The sequence below is a fragment of the Agelaius tricolor genome, unplaced genomic scaffold (assembly GCF_023055355.1).
Source record: "Agelaius tricolor isolate 1412-34295 unplaced genomic scaffold, bAgeTri1.0.p SCAF_44, whole genome shotgun sequence".
Taxonomy (NCBI): domain Eukaryota; kingdom Metazoa; phylum Chordata; class Aves; order Passeriformes; family Icteridae; genus Agelaius; species Agelaius tricolor.
Window position 1 is genome coordinate 612534 of NW_027269304.1, and position 17569 is coordinate 630102.

The following is a 17569-nucleotide window of genomic DNA, read 5'->3' on the forward strand; positions in this document are numbered from 1 at the left end:
CTCGAGCCCTACAAAAGCTCACAGTCTGTCTCTTAGATTTTGAAAACCACATGAATTAAATGTTCCCTTTCCCTTTAGGATGAGCTTAAGGGGGCTAAGGAGAAAATAACCAAATTTCAAATCACCTTCACAGACCAGGAGCAGGTCATTGTAGCTGAATCCAGTGGGGCACTCACAGCGGAAGCTGCCAATCTGATTGATGCAAACTCCATTGGCACAGATTCCTGGGATTTCCTTACATTCATCAATGTCTGAAAGGCAGAGGAGCTACTTTTATGTACAGTTCATCATGTCTTTACACGCTGCAAGGATTCTCATTTTCACTGTGTTTAAAAATGAGCTGAGACGTTCCCTTTAATCCACAGAAATTACACACAGGTTACAAAACCACACACATGCCCATTATGACAGAAAATGGCACGTGAAGTTCAGGAAGTGATCAAAACAGAGCTACACTAAATACTGGCCAAGATGCAAAACTCACAATCCTGCAGAGAAGCTCCACAGTATTTTTGAAGGCAAAGCTTTTTAACTTATTGATTAAAATTCAAAATCATGAACTCGAATGGTGGCACACAACAAAATGTAGAAGTTAAAAACAAAAAGGAAACATTTTACATAAAAATTGGTTGCAATTTGTGTCACCACTGTAACTCCAAAACGAAATGTAACCACTTTAAGATATGAAATGCTTATTTTAGTTAACATTATGCAGGCACAAAAACATTATGCAAAACAATTTTAGGACAAAATAAAGAGTGGTGAAACTTACCAACAGCTTTTCCAGTATGGATGTCAAAAGTGAAGCCAGGAATATTTCCACATAGGCTCTTGAATTCAACTAGAGCAAAATATAGAGCAGTGCATTTTCAGGGAATGCATAAATCTCCCAAGAGCTAACCACAGTCTTCTCAGCAACTTCAGAGCTGTTTTAAGCCAAATCTACTCAGGAGAGCAATTGCCTCTTCTATAGCTTGTATTGAAAACTCAGACTGCCATTAAACTAATGCAAATTGAAATAGCAACATACTTTCCTCAAATCTTTGCAGATTTTGGCACATGAGTAAATATCTGATTTGAGAATGCAGTCATACAATCAGGTTTTGGTTTTGTTTTGTTTGGTTGGTTTTTTTAACAGAAGTCCTTAAGGTTTATTCCTGTTTTCTAAGCATCAAATATGAGAAATAAATATAATTTACCAGTACCTACGCTCCTTTTACAATACTGTCTATTTTATTTTCTGTGGAATTACTGCAGATCAGTTCCTCTGAACTGTTCAGCAGAATGGAGACTGCTCTTTAAAAAGAGATGCTCCAAAAGCCCCACATTTTTTTTTAATATGCTCCTTCTATGTCCTCTTTTTGCATTGGCAGAGTAGGAAATGCTTGGTGTGTAAAATAAATTAACCTACACTTCTCTAGGAAAGGTGTTTGAAATTGAGTGGGTTTGGAAAATACAGAGAAAAATTTCTAGCATGGATTCTACTAATTTTTGCAGATGAGGTTTTAGCGGCAGAACAGTGCTCTCCAGGCAAAAAGTTATTACACATTTACGGCAATAATTTTGTATCTAGGTAGAAATATAAAAAATGAGAGGCCTACAACTATAAGCATGTCAAAACTGCATAATACTACCAGAGGAATGTGTACCTGTTGGAGGGAAATGAAGCAATTCCAGTGTGAAGACACAACCAGTTTGAATGAGCAGTTTGCAAACAAAAACCATGCAGCCACTATTCAGCACCTTTTTAGATCCTATCAGCATTCACATTATCCAGAAAGAGTATGTTTCAATATTCAGTTTCCAAACTACAGCCAAGGAAGCATTTCAAGGTGTGTGGCAGGTTATTTCTACATTCAGGGCATTAGGTTAATGTGAAATATCCTTCAAGAAAGTGAGTAACACTTATAAAAACATCCGATTTGACATAAAATTCAAAGGGTTTCTGGAAGTTTAGTATCTGGAGACCTCCATGAGTGCTTGGTCCACTGCTGGTGCTGCTGAGGACTTACAGGAAACCTCTTTACCCAACATAAGGAAGAGTATAGAGCCTGCCTTTGATTTGTCTCTAAACCTGAAATGCTGACAAATTATTCTGGCACCAAAACCTGAAAAGACAAAGAGCTCCTTCTGTATTCTTACAAGTACTGCTCTTTAATCTGGAGCAGTTATAGTCTTTACTGGCTGTAGTTTCAGTTTATTGTCATCTACATTTTAATGGCAGCTCCTCAGCAGCACATGATTCTGAAAAGTTTAACTACCATTATAAACTGAATAATTCTTGCCTCCTTTACACCAAACATCCCCAGTTTTAGAAAATTTAGTTAAGCACTGCTCAGAATGATATTTGGCAAAATCTTTTTCCCACATTCAGACATACTTGGTCATTTCTCTAAGCCAAGCAGGATCCAGTGTATCTGAACATCAGCATTTTCTACTTTCTTCTGTCCTACTCTTTAATGTCTGCTTAATGTTCACCCAGATTATTCTTGCAGTGCAGGGTAAAGGGCTACAGAGCTGTCTCCCGTAGTGCTTTACCATCCAGCAATTTACTGCCCTTCCATAGATACATCTTTAATACATGCTACTATAATAATACACTAATATATTTTACATACTGCTTATGTGTAAAATTTGAGGCTTAGCAACTTAGCTCTTTTCTGCAAGGAGATTTATGCCATTTACTGCTGTTAGTCAGCCTGTGAGTAAATATCCCAGAAAAAAACAGAGCCCTGTGCTCACTACCCTGTCCTAGTGGGACACTAGGATCACCTGTGTGATCACCTACTTCCGTAATAAAACACATCAGGTCTGGGAGGATGAGGAACGATCCTCCAAGGATTGCAGAACCTCTTTAGATCTATTATGCTACCTCCATGTTTCATGAATTTCAGTGAACTCAGCTTTTCATACTTTTTTCCCCAGTCTTTACTGTGGAGAGAAAGGGTATATAATTAGGTAAGGATTGTAAGAAAATGTCTTTATACAAATTGCCAAAATGCCCACATAAAAGCATGCCAGAGATTTACCTTCTGGAAGCTTGGCTTTGCATCAGTGACTTTTAAAAATATTTCAAAACCGCATATACTTATAACTATACAGTATTTTAGGACAAAAAGATCTGTCACATAACAGGAAAAAAACTGAGATCAGGCACTCCTGAATTTACCAAACCATGGAAGAGTTCTGTACATTCTTCATTACCTTGTAACAGTGAAGCAGCTTTCTACCCTTCTTTGGGTAAAAAACCTAACAAAAAAGGACTATTATTTCTGGTTAAAGTCTGTATGCTAATAGTTATGATCTGCATAATGTGTAAAACAAAACAAAACAGTCTTTACTACTTAAAGTCACCAAACAGAGACTGATTGCTAAGAATAAACAGAGAAAAAAGGAAGAAAGAGCTCTGTTCACCAAGGGAAAAAAGGCAAATGCATGGCCATGTGAAGTTCACTTGCAATCCTCATCAGGGCAGAATAATGCTCTTTATGAGCCACTGGGCTCAGTCTGGTGACGTGGGTAAGGTCAGTGTGCCCCAACCCCTGTCTGTGATGTGCAGCCCTCACCCAGATTGCAAAACAACTGATTATAGAACACAAGTGCAGCTATTCAACCATTTCCACTTGGAAGTTGTGTTCGATCCCCCCCACAATCCCTTTTCATGGTGAAAAAGGTCCAACCATGCCTGCAAAAACAGTAAAGTCATTTAGAAAAGCTAACAATGCAACGCTGAAATATTTCAGAAAATATTTGAACCTCATAACTAATGCTTGCACAATACCAAGCAATTTTGGCTTTAACAAATCATTAAAAGCTGCAGGAGTTTTTGAGAATTTGAGTGTCAGACATCTAAAAGGAGAATTCTTTATTCCACCCAAGAGCATTAATTGCATGAATCCCTGCCAGCAGTTTGCTGTACTCTTCTCATCATGTTGTCACCATGGTGACAATTTTATGACATTTAGATAAATGACTATGGGAAAGAATTTCATGAGCTCTCTGTGGTAGCAAACATGTATTTCCCCTCTCAAGCTTATTTCCATTTCCCATTCCTGACTGCTAGGAGCATTCCTTCATTCTCCCTCCTCCTATTTAAGAAGGAAAAGGAAAAGGCAGTTTTCTCTTCTTTTCAGTCCTATTTTCCTCCTCTTTACTGTGAGGGAAAATCTTTCTTAAATTATCTGTTGTTTACCTCAAATCACCAGGATAAACCACTTTGAATGGAAGTAATGAATTCTTCACACTAAAATCATAAATGACATTAAAATCATAGCACCAGAGGCATAGATTAGGTGACACTAAACCAGTAAACCTGGGGCAAGTACATTAAACAACAAACTGTGTTTGTACAAAACAGGCACATGAATTTTTTAGTTTTATCTAAGCATCTTTTTTCTTTTTTTCAAATGGATGCCTTTTTTCTTTTTTCAGTGGATGTGGTTTCCCTCTGAGTTAGTGATTCTCCCACCAATGACTTTTCTGAGTTGAGCTTTCAGGGATGTCTTATTCAACGAAAACAATTCCCTAAAGACTGACTAAAACCAAACTGTTCTTTATTATTTTCACCTCCATTTATGGAAGAGAATTTTTTACTTCCTGTTGCAATGCCACACTTTTACTGGGCAATTTTTCAAGTTCAGTTACCTTCAGCAGAGGAAATGTAAATGCAACCAAGCAGATCATGGATCAAACACGAGACAGCTGAAAAACCTAAAAAGGCTTCCTACACTCAGTACAAAACCCATTTTTGATGTTCTGACAGACTAGGACTACCAGGATAAACGTGTCTCCAACTACCAAGAACTAAAAATTACACTCTCCTAAATTAATTATCCTGGAGGACAGACTAGACAGGAGGTATCTCTGGTCAGCCAGTATCTTCAACACCAGTATTACTGCTCAGTAAAAGTTCTTTTGGGATGAAATGTTAACTTTAGCTAATAGGTCAAAGCAGCAGATAAGCAAAGAAAGTAACAAAATGGGGTGACCACAGGAGGCTTTACCTGTTCCTGGAGCTGGACACGGCTCACAAGGTTTGTTCCAGGCTTTCCCAATATTGTATGTGCAGCAGCACATCCTTTTGGTCACATTGAAGGGCAGTTCATTCTCACAGGAGGTTCCATTATAGCTTCTGTAGCAAAAGCTTTTCCTCATGTCTGGATGTGAGAAAAGAAGCACTTATGAAGTAACCAACATTATGATAATTGTGATATTATGTAAATATCAACCCCCTACCAAATCAGACAAGATTCATTAACTCATTTTTCTGAATGCAACATAAACACAGGCATTAAAAAAATAATTTAAGGATTGATGTAATCCACAGTCTTTGTTTCAGACTTGTGTGACATATTTTGTCTTCATTTAAAGACACAAGGGGGAAAAAGACAAACTTCTAAGAAATCATAAACGCAGTGTAAATACTCAACAGATACATTTATATGGTAAACCCCACCATTTAGGAGTGATCAGCTGAAATAAACCAGTGAACAGTGAGCCCTGTTAGGGAGTAAGAGGCCCTAAATGCTGCAGGCCAATCACAGGGATCTCTTTTTTGACAACATGACACCAGCTGGGAGCTAAAAATAATCAAAATAAACACAAAGCACAGGGTCTGGGCCTCAAACAGCCTGATAATCTCCTAGTAAAGATGACATTTTGCATACCCATGCAGTTGTGTCCTCCGTTCACCTGCATATATTCAGGTGGGCAAATGCAGGTGTAGTTCCCCAAGGTGTTGTAGCAGGTGCCAGGACCACAGACACCAGGGTGTGCAACACACTCATCAATATCTAGAAAACAAGAAAAAACACTCCAGTTAACGAGGGAGAGGAGGTCCAAGGCCAAGCAAATATTTCTGAGAAATACAACCATAATAAACCAAACTAAGATAACAAAAATCCTTCATTTAAAGAATTGCTTGAAAAATACAGCTCTGATTTTAGCCTCTAAGTTTAGGCTTAGTTCTCTTAAGTGCCAGACAACATACTGAATAAACTCTAAGTTCTTAACTTGCCACTGAAATCAACTTCACAAAAGACATTCACACCTTCTTCTCAGAGCAGGGTTAGTCACTGTTTAGGGTCAATTTACAATTTTGGTTTTTAACAGTTACAAAAAAATCTCAAACACAAAAGGAAAACCAGCATGAACTTTATTTCATATTGAGTAAATTAAACTGGTACTCTCACATCCAAAAATGCAGAGAGCATCATAAAACTTGCAGGATAAGAAGCAAGAAATCATTAATAAACCCTCAGTCTGCTGAATACACATGGCTGAGGTCCAATATCTAAAATAAACATTAATATATTGAAGTGTTCCATTTCAAGCTTTGTACTAATTGTATCACTGGTGCCAAAGATAATGATTTTAGGGAATACTCTAGGTAAGGGTGGGGTGTACCATGCCCACTTATGGATTTAAGGCTAAAAAGTAGTGGTTTTCATAATAACTGCACTGTGAGAGAGAAAGAGGCTTTAAAGGACCCAACCTTCACAGATTCTTGTCTCTTCACTGAGGTAGTAACCTTTTGGGCATTCACACTGGAAGCTGCCAAAAGTGTTGATGCAATTTCCACCTTGGCAGAGACCTGGCAGCTCCTGACATTCATCAATGTCTGAAAACAGAGGGGGAAAAAAAAAAAAAAACAACAACTCACCATATTTTCATTCCGCAATGAAAAGAAAGAAGAGAATTTAAGTACTGCCCTGAAAGTCTGCCAACTAGTAGCTTTGAACTGTCATGTGCGGTTTTTTGGGTTTTTTTGGTTTTTTTTTGATTCTAAATTGCTCTCCAGGAATGCATGGATAAGATGCTCATTCTCTTTCATTCAAACAGCCCTTAAGGAGCACTTTCAGCTTGTTAAGCCCAATGTTCCATTGCTGTTTACAGCATTTTGGCATCTAATTCCTCACTTCTGCCCATTTATTGGAACCAGAGCTGCTTTGCCTGATGAATATTTCCTGACATTTGCACTTTCTGCTGATGAGCTGTAATTTTCATAAATAACTTATCCTTCAGGGCCCAATTTTGAAATCCAGTTAAAGTAAGGAAGCACACAAAAGGTATGCACCAGATTGTTTTCCTACTGCAATGGTGCAGTATGAGAATAAGTATATTCTTCAATATTCTTTTGCTGTGTGCTTTTTCATGTTGTTTCCCAATTCACATAAACAATTGTATTAGCTTTGCACTAAATATAATGATTTTTGAAAAAATGCAGTTCCTCTTCAAAGATGACCCCTTTATTATTATTATATCAATCATCACAGTAATTTATGAGAAACTCACCCTCTAAAATAATAGTGATGGGATTTGGTCTGAATCCTTCTCCCCCTGGACAGAGAGTATTGTATTCAGCTAAAGTAAAATATAACAAGAGACATGTCAGTCTCATAAAAAATAAAATTATGACAACAGAATCATAAAATATCACTTGTGTTTTTAATGGCTGCTCTTCCCTACAGTCATTTGGTTTCTACTTTTTTTGACCTATTCACAGTAAATAAAACATGTGCATTAGATTAACAGAAAACCAATGTAAGATGCGGACTTATGCTGTATTTTATTACCATAATTCAGATACTCTTGAGGCAAGCACAATATTGATTTTTCCATACTGTGTCCTTACAGAGGTACATAATTTCTGTTTTGATTAGTTCTTTAATATGAAATGTCAGTATGCCACTGATAAAGGTAAGTGTCAAACTTGTAATTCCCATTGTTATGTAAAGAAAACATACTTGACATTTGTGTTGCATTATTCATTGAAGACCTTCAAAGTTGTAGAAAGCTGATAACTATCATCAAGGAATAGTTTTTAAAGTACTCAAGAGCAACTTAGACATAAATAATAGCAGTTATCAACAATCTGCTTTGGAGAATAAGGAAGCCCTTCAAATTAAAGCCATTATTTGAGTTCTAAACATAATTAATTTATTTCCTTACCAGCTTGGAGCTGCTGAGCGTGCCCAGCAGATACATGCACTCTATTTTATTCTTATCTGTAAAGTTCTTAATTAATTTTTTTTTTTAAATGGGAAAAAAGAGCAAAATAAAATGCCCAACACCACCTAAAGTATCACCTGGCCCGGTGGGAAGTGCCTCCTAAAGGCAGCATTGATTTATTAGTGTGAGAACAGGCACCAAGTCAGTTACAGAAGACTAAAGGTCAGGTCTGTGATGCTCAGGTCCACAGCCCTGCTCCCTCTGACAGAGAAATTTGACTCGAATGACCAATGTACAGCCACACAGGAAAAGACTGTAAATTCCTTTTCCACCCCTCCTGAAATAAGGCAGCACCAGGAGAAGGTGAGGACGTGTCCTTACTGCTGTTGACAGGGGGACAGGTCTCACAGGGGTTCCCCCAGGCCTTTCCCAGCGAGCAGCAGCACGAGGAGCGAGTGACTCCAACCCCAATCTCAGTGTTGCAGGACAGGCCCCCGTCCCCTCTTGGCCCAAACTTCAGGTAGCAGCTGCCCACACGGTTATCTGTGTAAAAAACACACAGTGGTTACAGCTGCACACCGAGATCCAGGCAAAGAACTGCAGGCATTCCTCTGCAATTCCATACCTAGAAGGAGGAGCTGAGGTAACATTGTGCTCTTGAGGTCATTGGCACTTCAAGAACATTGATAGTTATTGATGTTGAGAGAGACAACAGTAAAAAACTATATAACAGGATATGCAGAATTGTGGAATCGTTATTTTTCTATCTTATTTGCATAAAAGCAGTGATTTTTGAAGTGATAGTTCAGGAAGCTTTTACTTACCCACACAACCCACTCCAGTAGGATTCAGCTGGAAGTCTGGAGGACAATTACACTCATATCTTCCAGGAGTGTTTACACAAAGACCATTAACACAATTAATGGGATCAGCACATTCATCAATATCTAAAACAGCAAAATCCACATTCATAAATCTGCTCACTGGACAGAAAAGAATAATTTTACTTCCTAGGACAACTTAGAAAGTTTCAAATGCAAGTGAATTTCAGCTGAAACTGAAGTAGAGTCTTAAAAATAATTCACCAAATGACTACAAATAAACCTTGTTCCTTTTCATATTTAAGAAGCCACCCTTTTTGCTGATGTATTTCTGAAAAGCAATGACTTACCTGTGCAATTTCCCCCAGTTCTATCCAGTTCATAGCCATCATCACAGATACAACGAAACATTCCTGGGAGATTATTGCAGGTGCCAAACACACAAATATTCTGGAAGGAGCATTCATCTGTGTCTGAAGGAATGTATTAAAATCAGAAAGTTACATAGCTTTACTGCATTATTGTTATTATTATTGCTGTTGTTGTTACTATGTGTCACAGCACCATAAAAGCAAAAGGGGACATATGCAAAATATTTTAAAAACTAACAATTTTTGAGTTTAGGTAGAATATTACACAAAATTTCTATTTGTGAATTTGTATTTGTAAAGAAAGTGTAATAAGAGAAATGAGAGTGTATAGGCATCAAAAGTCCTATGTCCTTGGAGGAAGAATACAGGGAAAATAGGAAGAATATAGGAAGTATAAGAATTATCTATGATTTTCTCAAGCCCACATTGAAATACTTATGTAGTAACTACATACAGATGAGCTAAAATGCATCTAAAGGACTGCACGCTCAGTAAATTGAAGATGAAATCAAGCTGAAAGACACTGACAGAAAATTGGATGATTTTGTCAGCTGCAGTGTAGAAAGGAGATGAACACTGACACCACGGACTGCAAAGCCATGGCTTTGGGCACAAACTGTGAAAGGCTTCTGAGCTGAAAGTAAGTGGGATAGGAGTGGAAAAAAAAAACCCTTCCATGTCCTGTCAGACAGCAGGACTTTTTAAGTTGCCAGAATAAAGCAGCTGTGGAAAAGGCAAATGCTGTCCTGGCACGTATTAGTGAATTATTTTTAGCACAGTCAGGGAAGTGGAAAGCATTAATATCATTTTACAAAGCACAGCCAAATCTTAATTTGAAATCCTGAGTACAGTGCTCTGTTGATGAACTAATATTGCACAAGATGTGCAAAAGGGGTATTAAAATTATTACAGTAATAAAATACCTACTTTTAGCCTGACTGGATTACCTCAGCCAGAGGCAGAGAAGTGATAAAATGCCTCTTTATAGTAATATATGAGAAAGGTTAAATTCTGAGGACCATTTGAGAGCCACATTTTCTAGGGAAAATGAATACTCAACATCCAAAAGTCCTGACTCAATTTCATCTGGAAAATAAAATTTCTAAATACCCTGGAGTACAGCCATGGAATGACCTCCAAATCAGGTCATTGAGAAGCTAATGTACTGACATCTCAAGAGACTTCTGAAGAAAGTGGATTAATAATTTTTATTTCACCATATCAAAACTGGATTTTACCTCTTGATTGTAGAAATCAGCAAAGGACTCTGCTTACCATAGTACTGATTAATATATAAACCTCAAAATGAGAGAAATAAAAGCTAACTTTTAAGAATTCATCACCCAGATATTTTAGTTCTCCAACAGCACAATTTAATCAATGGAATGCTTTCAGATCTCTGCTGTAATCACAGTAACATATTAAGCATTTCTCCAAAATCCTTCACTTGTTGGACCCAAATCCTTCAACACACTGACCCAAAATTTAGAATTACATTGTTTTTCAAAATATTGGTTGGCTGGAAGAGATTGGATCTATTAGGGGATTTTTATTAGAACACTGGCACCACTGTAATACAATGCTTACCATATGAGCTGCACGAAGAAATTCAGTAAAGATGACTGACAATACTTGATAATGATTAACAAACCTGACTGTGGCACAGGTAATTCCTGAGAAGCACCTGAATTATTCTGAAGTCTGATTCATACATGTACACCTGAATGTTGGAACATGCCACGCTCTGGACTGAACCTTAGAGATTAAACTTTGAAACCTGTTTATCGAATCTCACCAAGAATTTCAATTTTCATTATGTGATTTTCACCATTAAATATGAAATAAGTTAAAAGCTTTGGGGCACCAGCTAAAATGTTTTCATTTACTGTAAAGTCATATTAAATAACAACAACAAAAGGTAAAAGAACACAATAGGGAATAGAAGCTGAACTGAATTAGAAAGATAACAGAGGATTTCCCACACACTGTCCAATAGTGACAAAAAGGAATTTCAAAAAAAAAAAAATTACAAAATTGCTGAGGCAAACCTCTGCTCTGGGATTTATGGGTGAAAGCCAGGAAGACATCACAAAAAAGACGAAAGCAACCTCCCAACATAATTCACACTGGAGAAACTCCTTGTACGTGAAGCATGTGGTGCCTTCTCTGCTTCCAGGCTGAGGTCCTGTCGGTTGCTCTTTGCTTCAGAGCAGCCAACCCAAACTCAGAGAGCAGAGCTGAGGCAGCAGCAGCAGCAGCAGCAGCAGCAGCAGCAGCTCACCTTGGCAGGACTTGCTGTCAGGGGCAGGGGTGAAGCCCATCTCGCACTCACAGCGGAAGGCGCCGGGCGCGTTCAGGCACTGCCCGTTTTCACACAGCTCCACATCCTCTGCGCACTCATCAACATCTGTGGAAGACAGGAAAACCTCTCTGGAGCTACAGGTTTCACCGGCAGAAATGCACATAAAATATATCCTGGTGTTCAAAATAATAGCGCTGTTGAGCGCTGAAGGGATAAAACAGAACACTTGTATCCTGAAGTAAATTGAAAGAATGCAGAAAAGCAAACACAGTTTACAAAATTATTCCTTTCACCTTGCCACGATTCCTTACTCCTCGTTTTTTATCAACAGATGAAAAATTTTTTAATTATGTAGGCTTTTAAGATTCAGTTTTGAATAATCTTGACAAAAAAGTTAAATACCTTGGTTAAAAAGTCAAAATTTTGCCTCTTGGTATACATTGCTATGCTATTTTGACAGAAAAGATGTTCAAAAGGCAAATTTTCCTAAATAATACATAGAAAATTATTATCATATTCATTTCAGAAAATATTCTTTGAGGGTGAGGAACATTACAAGTACTGCTTGCACACCACAAATTCTCCTAGTATGACCCAAAAGAGCTATAAAATGGCAAGGGAGGGCATTGACCACTGCAGTCATCATAAGAAGTGATAATTTTGTGAGGTATTGTTATGATTGTCCAAAAAAGATTTTACATGCTTTCTTCATTTTATTAGTCCATAATTAGCATGACATCCAATTTTTAGAGAAACCCAGAAGCTCAATATAGGAATAAAACATTTTGCTCATGAACCAAAAACCTGAAATACAAAAACCACACCACATTTGAAGGTCTTTATTATTAAATAAAAAACTTCACACTACTAATCAGAAAATGTAATTTCTAAGTTTTAAATTATTTTTTGTTTGTAATTAGCCAATATTGAATATATTCACAGCATTTTCTTGGTATTTTACTATGATTAGGATGCATTCTCAGACCTAAATATAGTGACCAAATACAGGATGTGTGTAAAGTTGAGAGCAGAGATAATGTTGTATCTCCACCCTGTAAGTGATAAAGATCAGAGTAACCCAAGACACAGTAATTAATATTTAATACAAAATCTCTATACTTGATATAATACATATCAGTTTGAGTCACTTGCTGTGTTAATAACAATGTCCATTCTCACCTACAAATTTAAACAGAGATCATGGGCAATGTTTTTTAACTGCAGTTTGTTTTTATTTTTAAAAAGTCCTATTTAATAATCACATCCTGTTCTAATAAAAGAGTGATGGGAAAATAGATGATGCTAGAGGAACTGTAATAGAGCTGGCATTTGGTGCTCTTGACTAGAGGCACTGCTGCAGCCAGGACATGCATATTCAAAATAATTGGCATGAAGATGAGGAGGAGGAAGAAGCAGCAGGAATTTCCCCTAAAAATGGACCTGGTGCATCCAACTGGGACACAAATCAAAGAACAATCGGATGCCTCTGACACCATTTCTTACACAGGACACACAGGGACCATCTTGATCATAAATTACATTTTCACATTCATCGTCTTTGGGCTCTGTGGGCTTAGGTCTAATTCACAAAGGTTCCACACAAGAGAAGAGCCACCAGGGACAAGTCAGGTGTCACCAAACCCCTTACCAGAGCAGGTGAAGCCATCTCCAGTGAATCCCTCTGCACAGGCACAGTGGTAGGAGCCCGGGCTGTTCACACACTGGGCGTTGGCGCTGCACCGCTGGGTCCCGTTGGAGCACTCATCAAGATCTGCACATCGGGGTCAAAAAGTGCAGGCAGCAGCACAGCAATTAGTAAACTGGCTGGTAATTGACTGCCAAGATAATCAGCAGCACTGCAAACTTGATTTATGTCTCCATAAATACATATATTTAGTATTAGATGATACAGGGTTAATCTATAGTGACTCCATTTTAATACGTCTTCCTTTAAATGACAGCAGGTGGGACTGGGGAAAATGTTTCGGAGTAACAGATGGAATTCAGCTGGCTCATTACTTGGATATAAATGTCCTGTTAATGAGCTTACAGTTAAAATTAGTTTTAAAAAAAAAAAAACTGAACCAAAGAAATGCAGCGAGGTAAAAAACTGCCACTTATTTAGGAAGTCTCCTCAAGTAATAGAAGAAATTGAAAACAATGAAACCCCATGAGAGTTGATGCAAGCGATTTACTTGGATGTTAATATGTATGGAAAAAAAAGAAAAAAGAAAAGAAAGAAGAAAAAAAAGAAAAAAAAAAGAAGAAAAAAAGAGGAAAAAAGAAGAAAAAAAGAAGAAAAAAGAAGAAAAAAGAAGAAATCTCATAATAAGGTAATTTTTTTAGCAGATCACATCAATTAAGCCTTATCTTCCATAGATCCAAAATGTTCTGAAAACAAAAAGCAAGTATTACAATCTTTTACCCATCAAACTGAAACATGAAGGCATGGGGACACACAGAACTACAGCAGCCCAGCAAATGCAGATACAGGTTTCCCACCCCTCCAGTCCCAATCTGGTTTATATCAGGTCTATAAATCAGATACATTACAAGACATTTACTAAAAAATGTTTTAAGGACTGGAAATATCTGACAGGAAACAACAGAACGAATCTATTTAATTTCTGGGTTTGGTTGGTTTTTTTTTTTTTTTGCATATTCTAGTAGCAGTTGTATGTAAACTTTGTAAAATATGTAGTTAATTTGGAAAGATGTTACAGCATCAAATTTCTGAGATAGTAGATCTTTTTTTTTTCCCCTTAAAAAACCAGATCTGTGAAACATAAGAATCTTTCATACCCATCTATCCACAGGCTACAGCACACAGAAGAATAATTCTTTGTTTCCAATGGACTAATCACACAGTCACATTACATGCTTTCAGAAAAAAAGAAAAAAAAAGAGTGGGGAGACAGAGGAAAAAAAAAAATCTTTGTTTTCCATGTACTTACCAATACACTTAATGCCATTTCCAACCCAACCTTCTTTGCAGCTGCATTTAAAACTTCCTGGCACGTTGACACACGAGGCATGCATGTCACAGTTGTGAGCTGCAATTTCACACTCATTCACATCTACGAGCACAAAACAAACTATCAGTATTTGCATCAGAATATTAAAAATTCTGTTCCTTTTACATATTTCCACTGTGAGGGTTCGCAGCCCTTTAAAAAACAAATGTTAAAGAACTTAGAATAATTCAAGCAAGCTATTTCGTATTCTGCATTAGTAAAAAGGAGTGACAATTGCATTTTATTTTTGCTCTTTGTTTGCAAACATGACAATCAGTCCACTTTCCTACAACTGCTTCTCAGCATTAAATTAACACTCTTTTCCAGAAATATGAAATATGCTGATCTTTTTACGTCTAAAACTGGGATGAGGGCTTTGCGTGCACAGCCACCTTTCAGTCATAAAAATAATTATACACCCATGGCTGTAGTAGTTATAGAACAGATTCCTAAACACAAAATTGCAGGAGACATTCTGTCAGCTTCTTTTGGATGAGCCTGGATTCTTGAGAGCATGCAGAAGAAAAGGTACTGCTCAAATATCACAGAACTCATAGAGTGATTATGAGTGACTACAGAACTTTAAAAACTGTTGGCAAAGGTTGAAGGATTTTTAAACTTTTTTTCCCCCCTCCTGTTCTTTCCTTAGACCACATGGCCATCCTCCTGCAGCTTGAGTTGAGATGAGTTCATCCTCCAGGTACATGTGAAAGATGAGCACTGATAAAAAACTTCCAACACAACTGCAGCCCTGCCACCCCAAGCCCAGTTCTGTAACGGGTGCTCACATAACCTGCGCTGCCAAAATCTTTAAAATCAGTTTGCCATGGCCCTCCAGCATTGATACTGGTGAAGGAACACTCCCTTTAAAACTCTGGCACATGCTAGCAGATGTGAAACACTCATATATATACAAATATATTCAGATACCAATCTCTCTCTTGTGTGTGAACACTTGTGCATTCATTTTACCTGGAAGCCAACCAAAGTATGTAACACCTTCACTGGAAATCTGTTTTACCTGTGCACCCTGTGGTTCCTTTCTTGACTGAATACCCAACTTGACAGTGACAAATGAAGGAGCCTTTGGTGTTTTCACACTCCCCAAACATGCAGATGTTGGAATTCAAATCACATTCATTCACATCTGTAGGTGATTATAAATTAATTATTAGTTGGACATTACTGTCATTTTGGAACACTTTATTTCAGGTGAAAATACCTGCTATATGAGGTTGTAATATATTTCAGCTATTCCACTCTGTAAATTCCCTAAAACAAGTAAGGATAAATGTGTAGTCCAAATACCACTGTTTTGTGGTAAAACAAATAACATTTGTTTTCACCATTTTTTGGAATGCTAATTAAAGGAATATGAAGCAAACTTTTTCTTACAAGAATCACTTAAAATTATTTTCTTAAAACATATTTGTGCTCATAATAATTTTCTTCCAATGAACAATTTTTGAAGTGCCCACTTCTGAGCGCCTCATCTGATCCCTTCTCAGTACACATGTTCCATTATAGTAAAATCACACCAATGTTTTTTAACTATAGGATCTGGTTCATTGTTAAGGAGTTACCAATAAGCATACAGATTATTTTTTTCATAGTATGCATAATTTCAATATGCACTTTCAAGGATGCAGTAGAAAGAACAGAAAGAAAAAGCTGCAGAATCTTCAAGACTTACACTAAATTTGGCAGCACACAGCTACTTACCAACACAAGCTTTCATGTCTATAGAAACCATAAATCCATCATAACAGAGACAGCGATATTCCCCTGGGATATTGGAACACTGCCCACCATCACAGATATCTGGATTGTTTTCACATTCATCAATATCTGAGGAGGGGAAAAAAAAAAACCCAACCGATAATTCTGTCACTCTGGCATGGATAGGCTGAAACACCCCCTTGATTTTGGCTGCAAGATAATGATGCTGGAGCTTTTCAGGTGTAAAAACCTACCTGCACAGGTCCTGACATCTGGCATCAGAGCATAGCCATCACTGCAGCTGCACTCATAGCTGCCCTCTGAGTTAGTGCAGTGGGTGTCACAGCCTCCATTCATTATCATACACTCATCAATATCTGGGGAGGCAACATTGGTAGCAGTAAGTCTACTTCTTCAAGAAAAACATCGTATTCCCTTTACATTTTACATAAAGAAGTTCACCAGTGGCTCCATTCTGGATTTTTACTCTCATTTTACTGCCTCTGATTTATATTTGGTTCGTTTTTCCCTCTTTTAACTGCTTTTTCATCTGTGGGAGCAAGCTGCTTAGTTAAACGTTGGTTTTGCTCCTGCGTATTGCTAGGGGTGTGTAAAAAAGCTCAAGAAAAAAAGTTTGGAAAGGAAAAAAAAAGGAAATGCTGAGAAACATAAAGCTTGAAATGTGGCACAAATTTAAATTTGAAATTTTGTAAAAAAAGAACCATAACAAGCAAATAGAAAACCCTCTCAGTACTGCTGCTCTCCTTTGCAAGGAGTTGATGTGCTGGGCACTACATAATTCAGTATTATTGTAGTGAAGGATTAAAGAGATGCACATGATAAGGAGAAAAAAGTGAAAGATAGACCATCAATGCATAGAGCTTTTCTTGCTTGATCAAGAAACCTTTTTCTTATTGTTAGCTCAAACATCTGATTTTAATGGAGCAGTACAGGAAGCATAATTTCAAAGTATTCTGCAGAGTTCACTTCAGGAACCACATTTTTATACCTTCCTTATATTCCTTTATACTTCTGTATGCTCACAATAGCCCATGATAAGCGTCAAACCACACGAGAAAACAGCCCTGCTGATTTCCAAAAGGAAGGTGTAAAGTTAAATAAAAGCAAGGACAGGTGGAACAATGCAGCTGAAGCACAAAATCCCAGGTGCAGGTGCCCAGCACTTGCCTGTGCATCCCTGTCTGTCAGGAGTGGGCTGGTACCCAGAGTCACAGAAGCACTGGTAGGTCCCAACCATGTTCACACACTTGCCATTTCTGCAGAGACTGTCACTCAACGAGCACTCGTTCACATCTGGGGAAGAATCATTCAGATCAGTTGCAATTCAGGATATTTAACAGCTTAAACAGCTCAGGTTCCAGGCAGAATGAG

At 37.6% G+C, this 17569-nt stretch overlaps 1 protein-coding gene across 1 annotated transcript in view; it reads right to left on the minus strand.

Moving 5' to 3' along the window:
• Window positions 1–17569, minus strand: part of FBN2 (fibrillin 2) — a 123633-nt gene that overhangs the window by 25887 nt on the left and 80177 nt on the right. Inside the window, exons 28-43 of the mRNA XM_071455103.1 lie at window positions 17366–17491; window positions 16432–16554; window positions 16181–16306; window positions 15480–15605; window positions 14399–14521; window positions 13093–13215; window positions 11424–11549; window positions 9122–9244; window positions 8775–8897; window positions 8332–8493; window positions 7294–7362; window positions 6494–6619; window positions 5667–5792; window positions 5004–5156; window positions 773–841; window positions 126–251 (exon numbers count right to left, since the gene is read on the minus strand). Of these exons, the coding sequence (XP_071311204.1) occupies window positions 126–251; window positions 773–841; window positions 5004–5156; window positions 5667–5792; window positions 6494–6619; window positions 7294–7362; window positions 8332–8493; window positions 8775–8897; window positions 9122–9244; window positions 11424–11549; window positions 13093–13215; window positions 14399–14521; window positions 15480–15605; window positions 16181–16306; window positions 16432–16554; window positions 17366–17491 (1950 nt within the window). The remainder of the gene's footprint in view (window positions 1–125; window positions 252–772; window positions 842–5003; window positions 5157–5666; window positions 5793–6493; window positions 6620–7293; window positions 7363–8331; window positions 8494–8774; window positions 8898–9121; window positions 9245–11423; window positions 11550–13092; window positions 13216–14398; window positions 14522–15479; window positions 15606–16180; window positions 16307–16431; window positions 16555–17365; window positions 17492–17569) is intronic.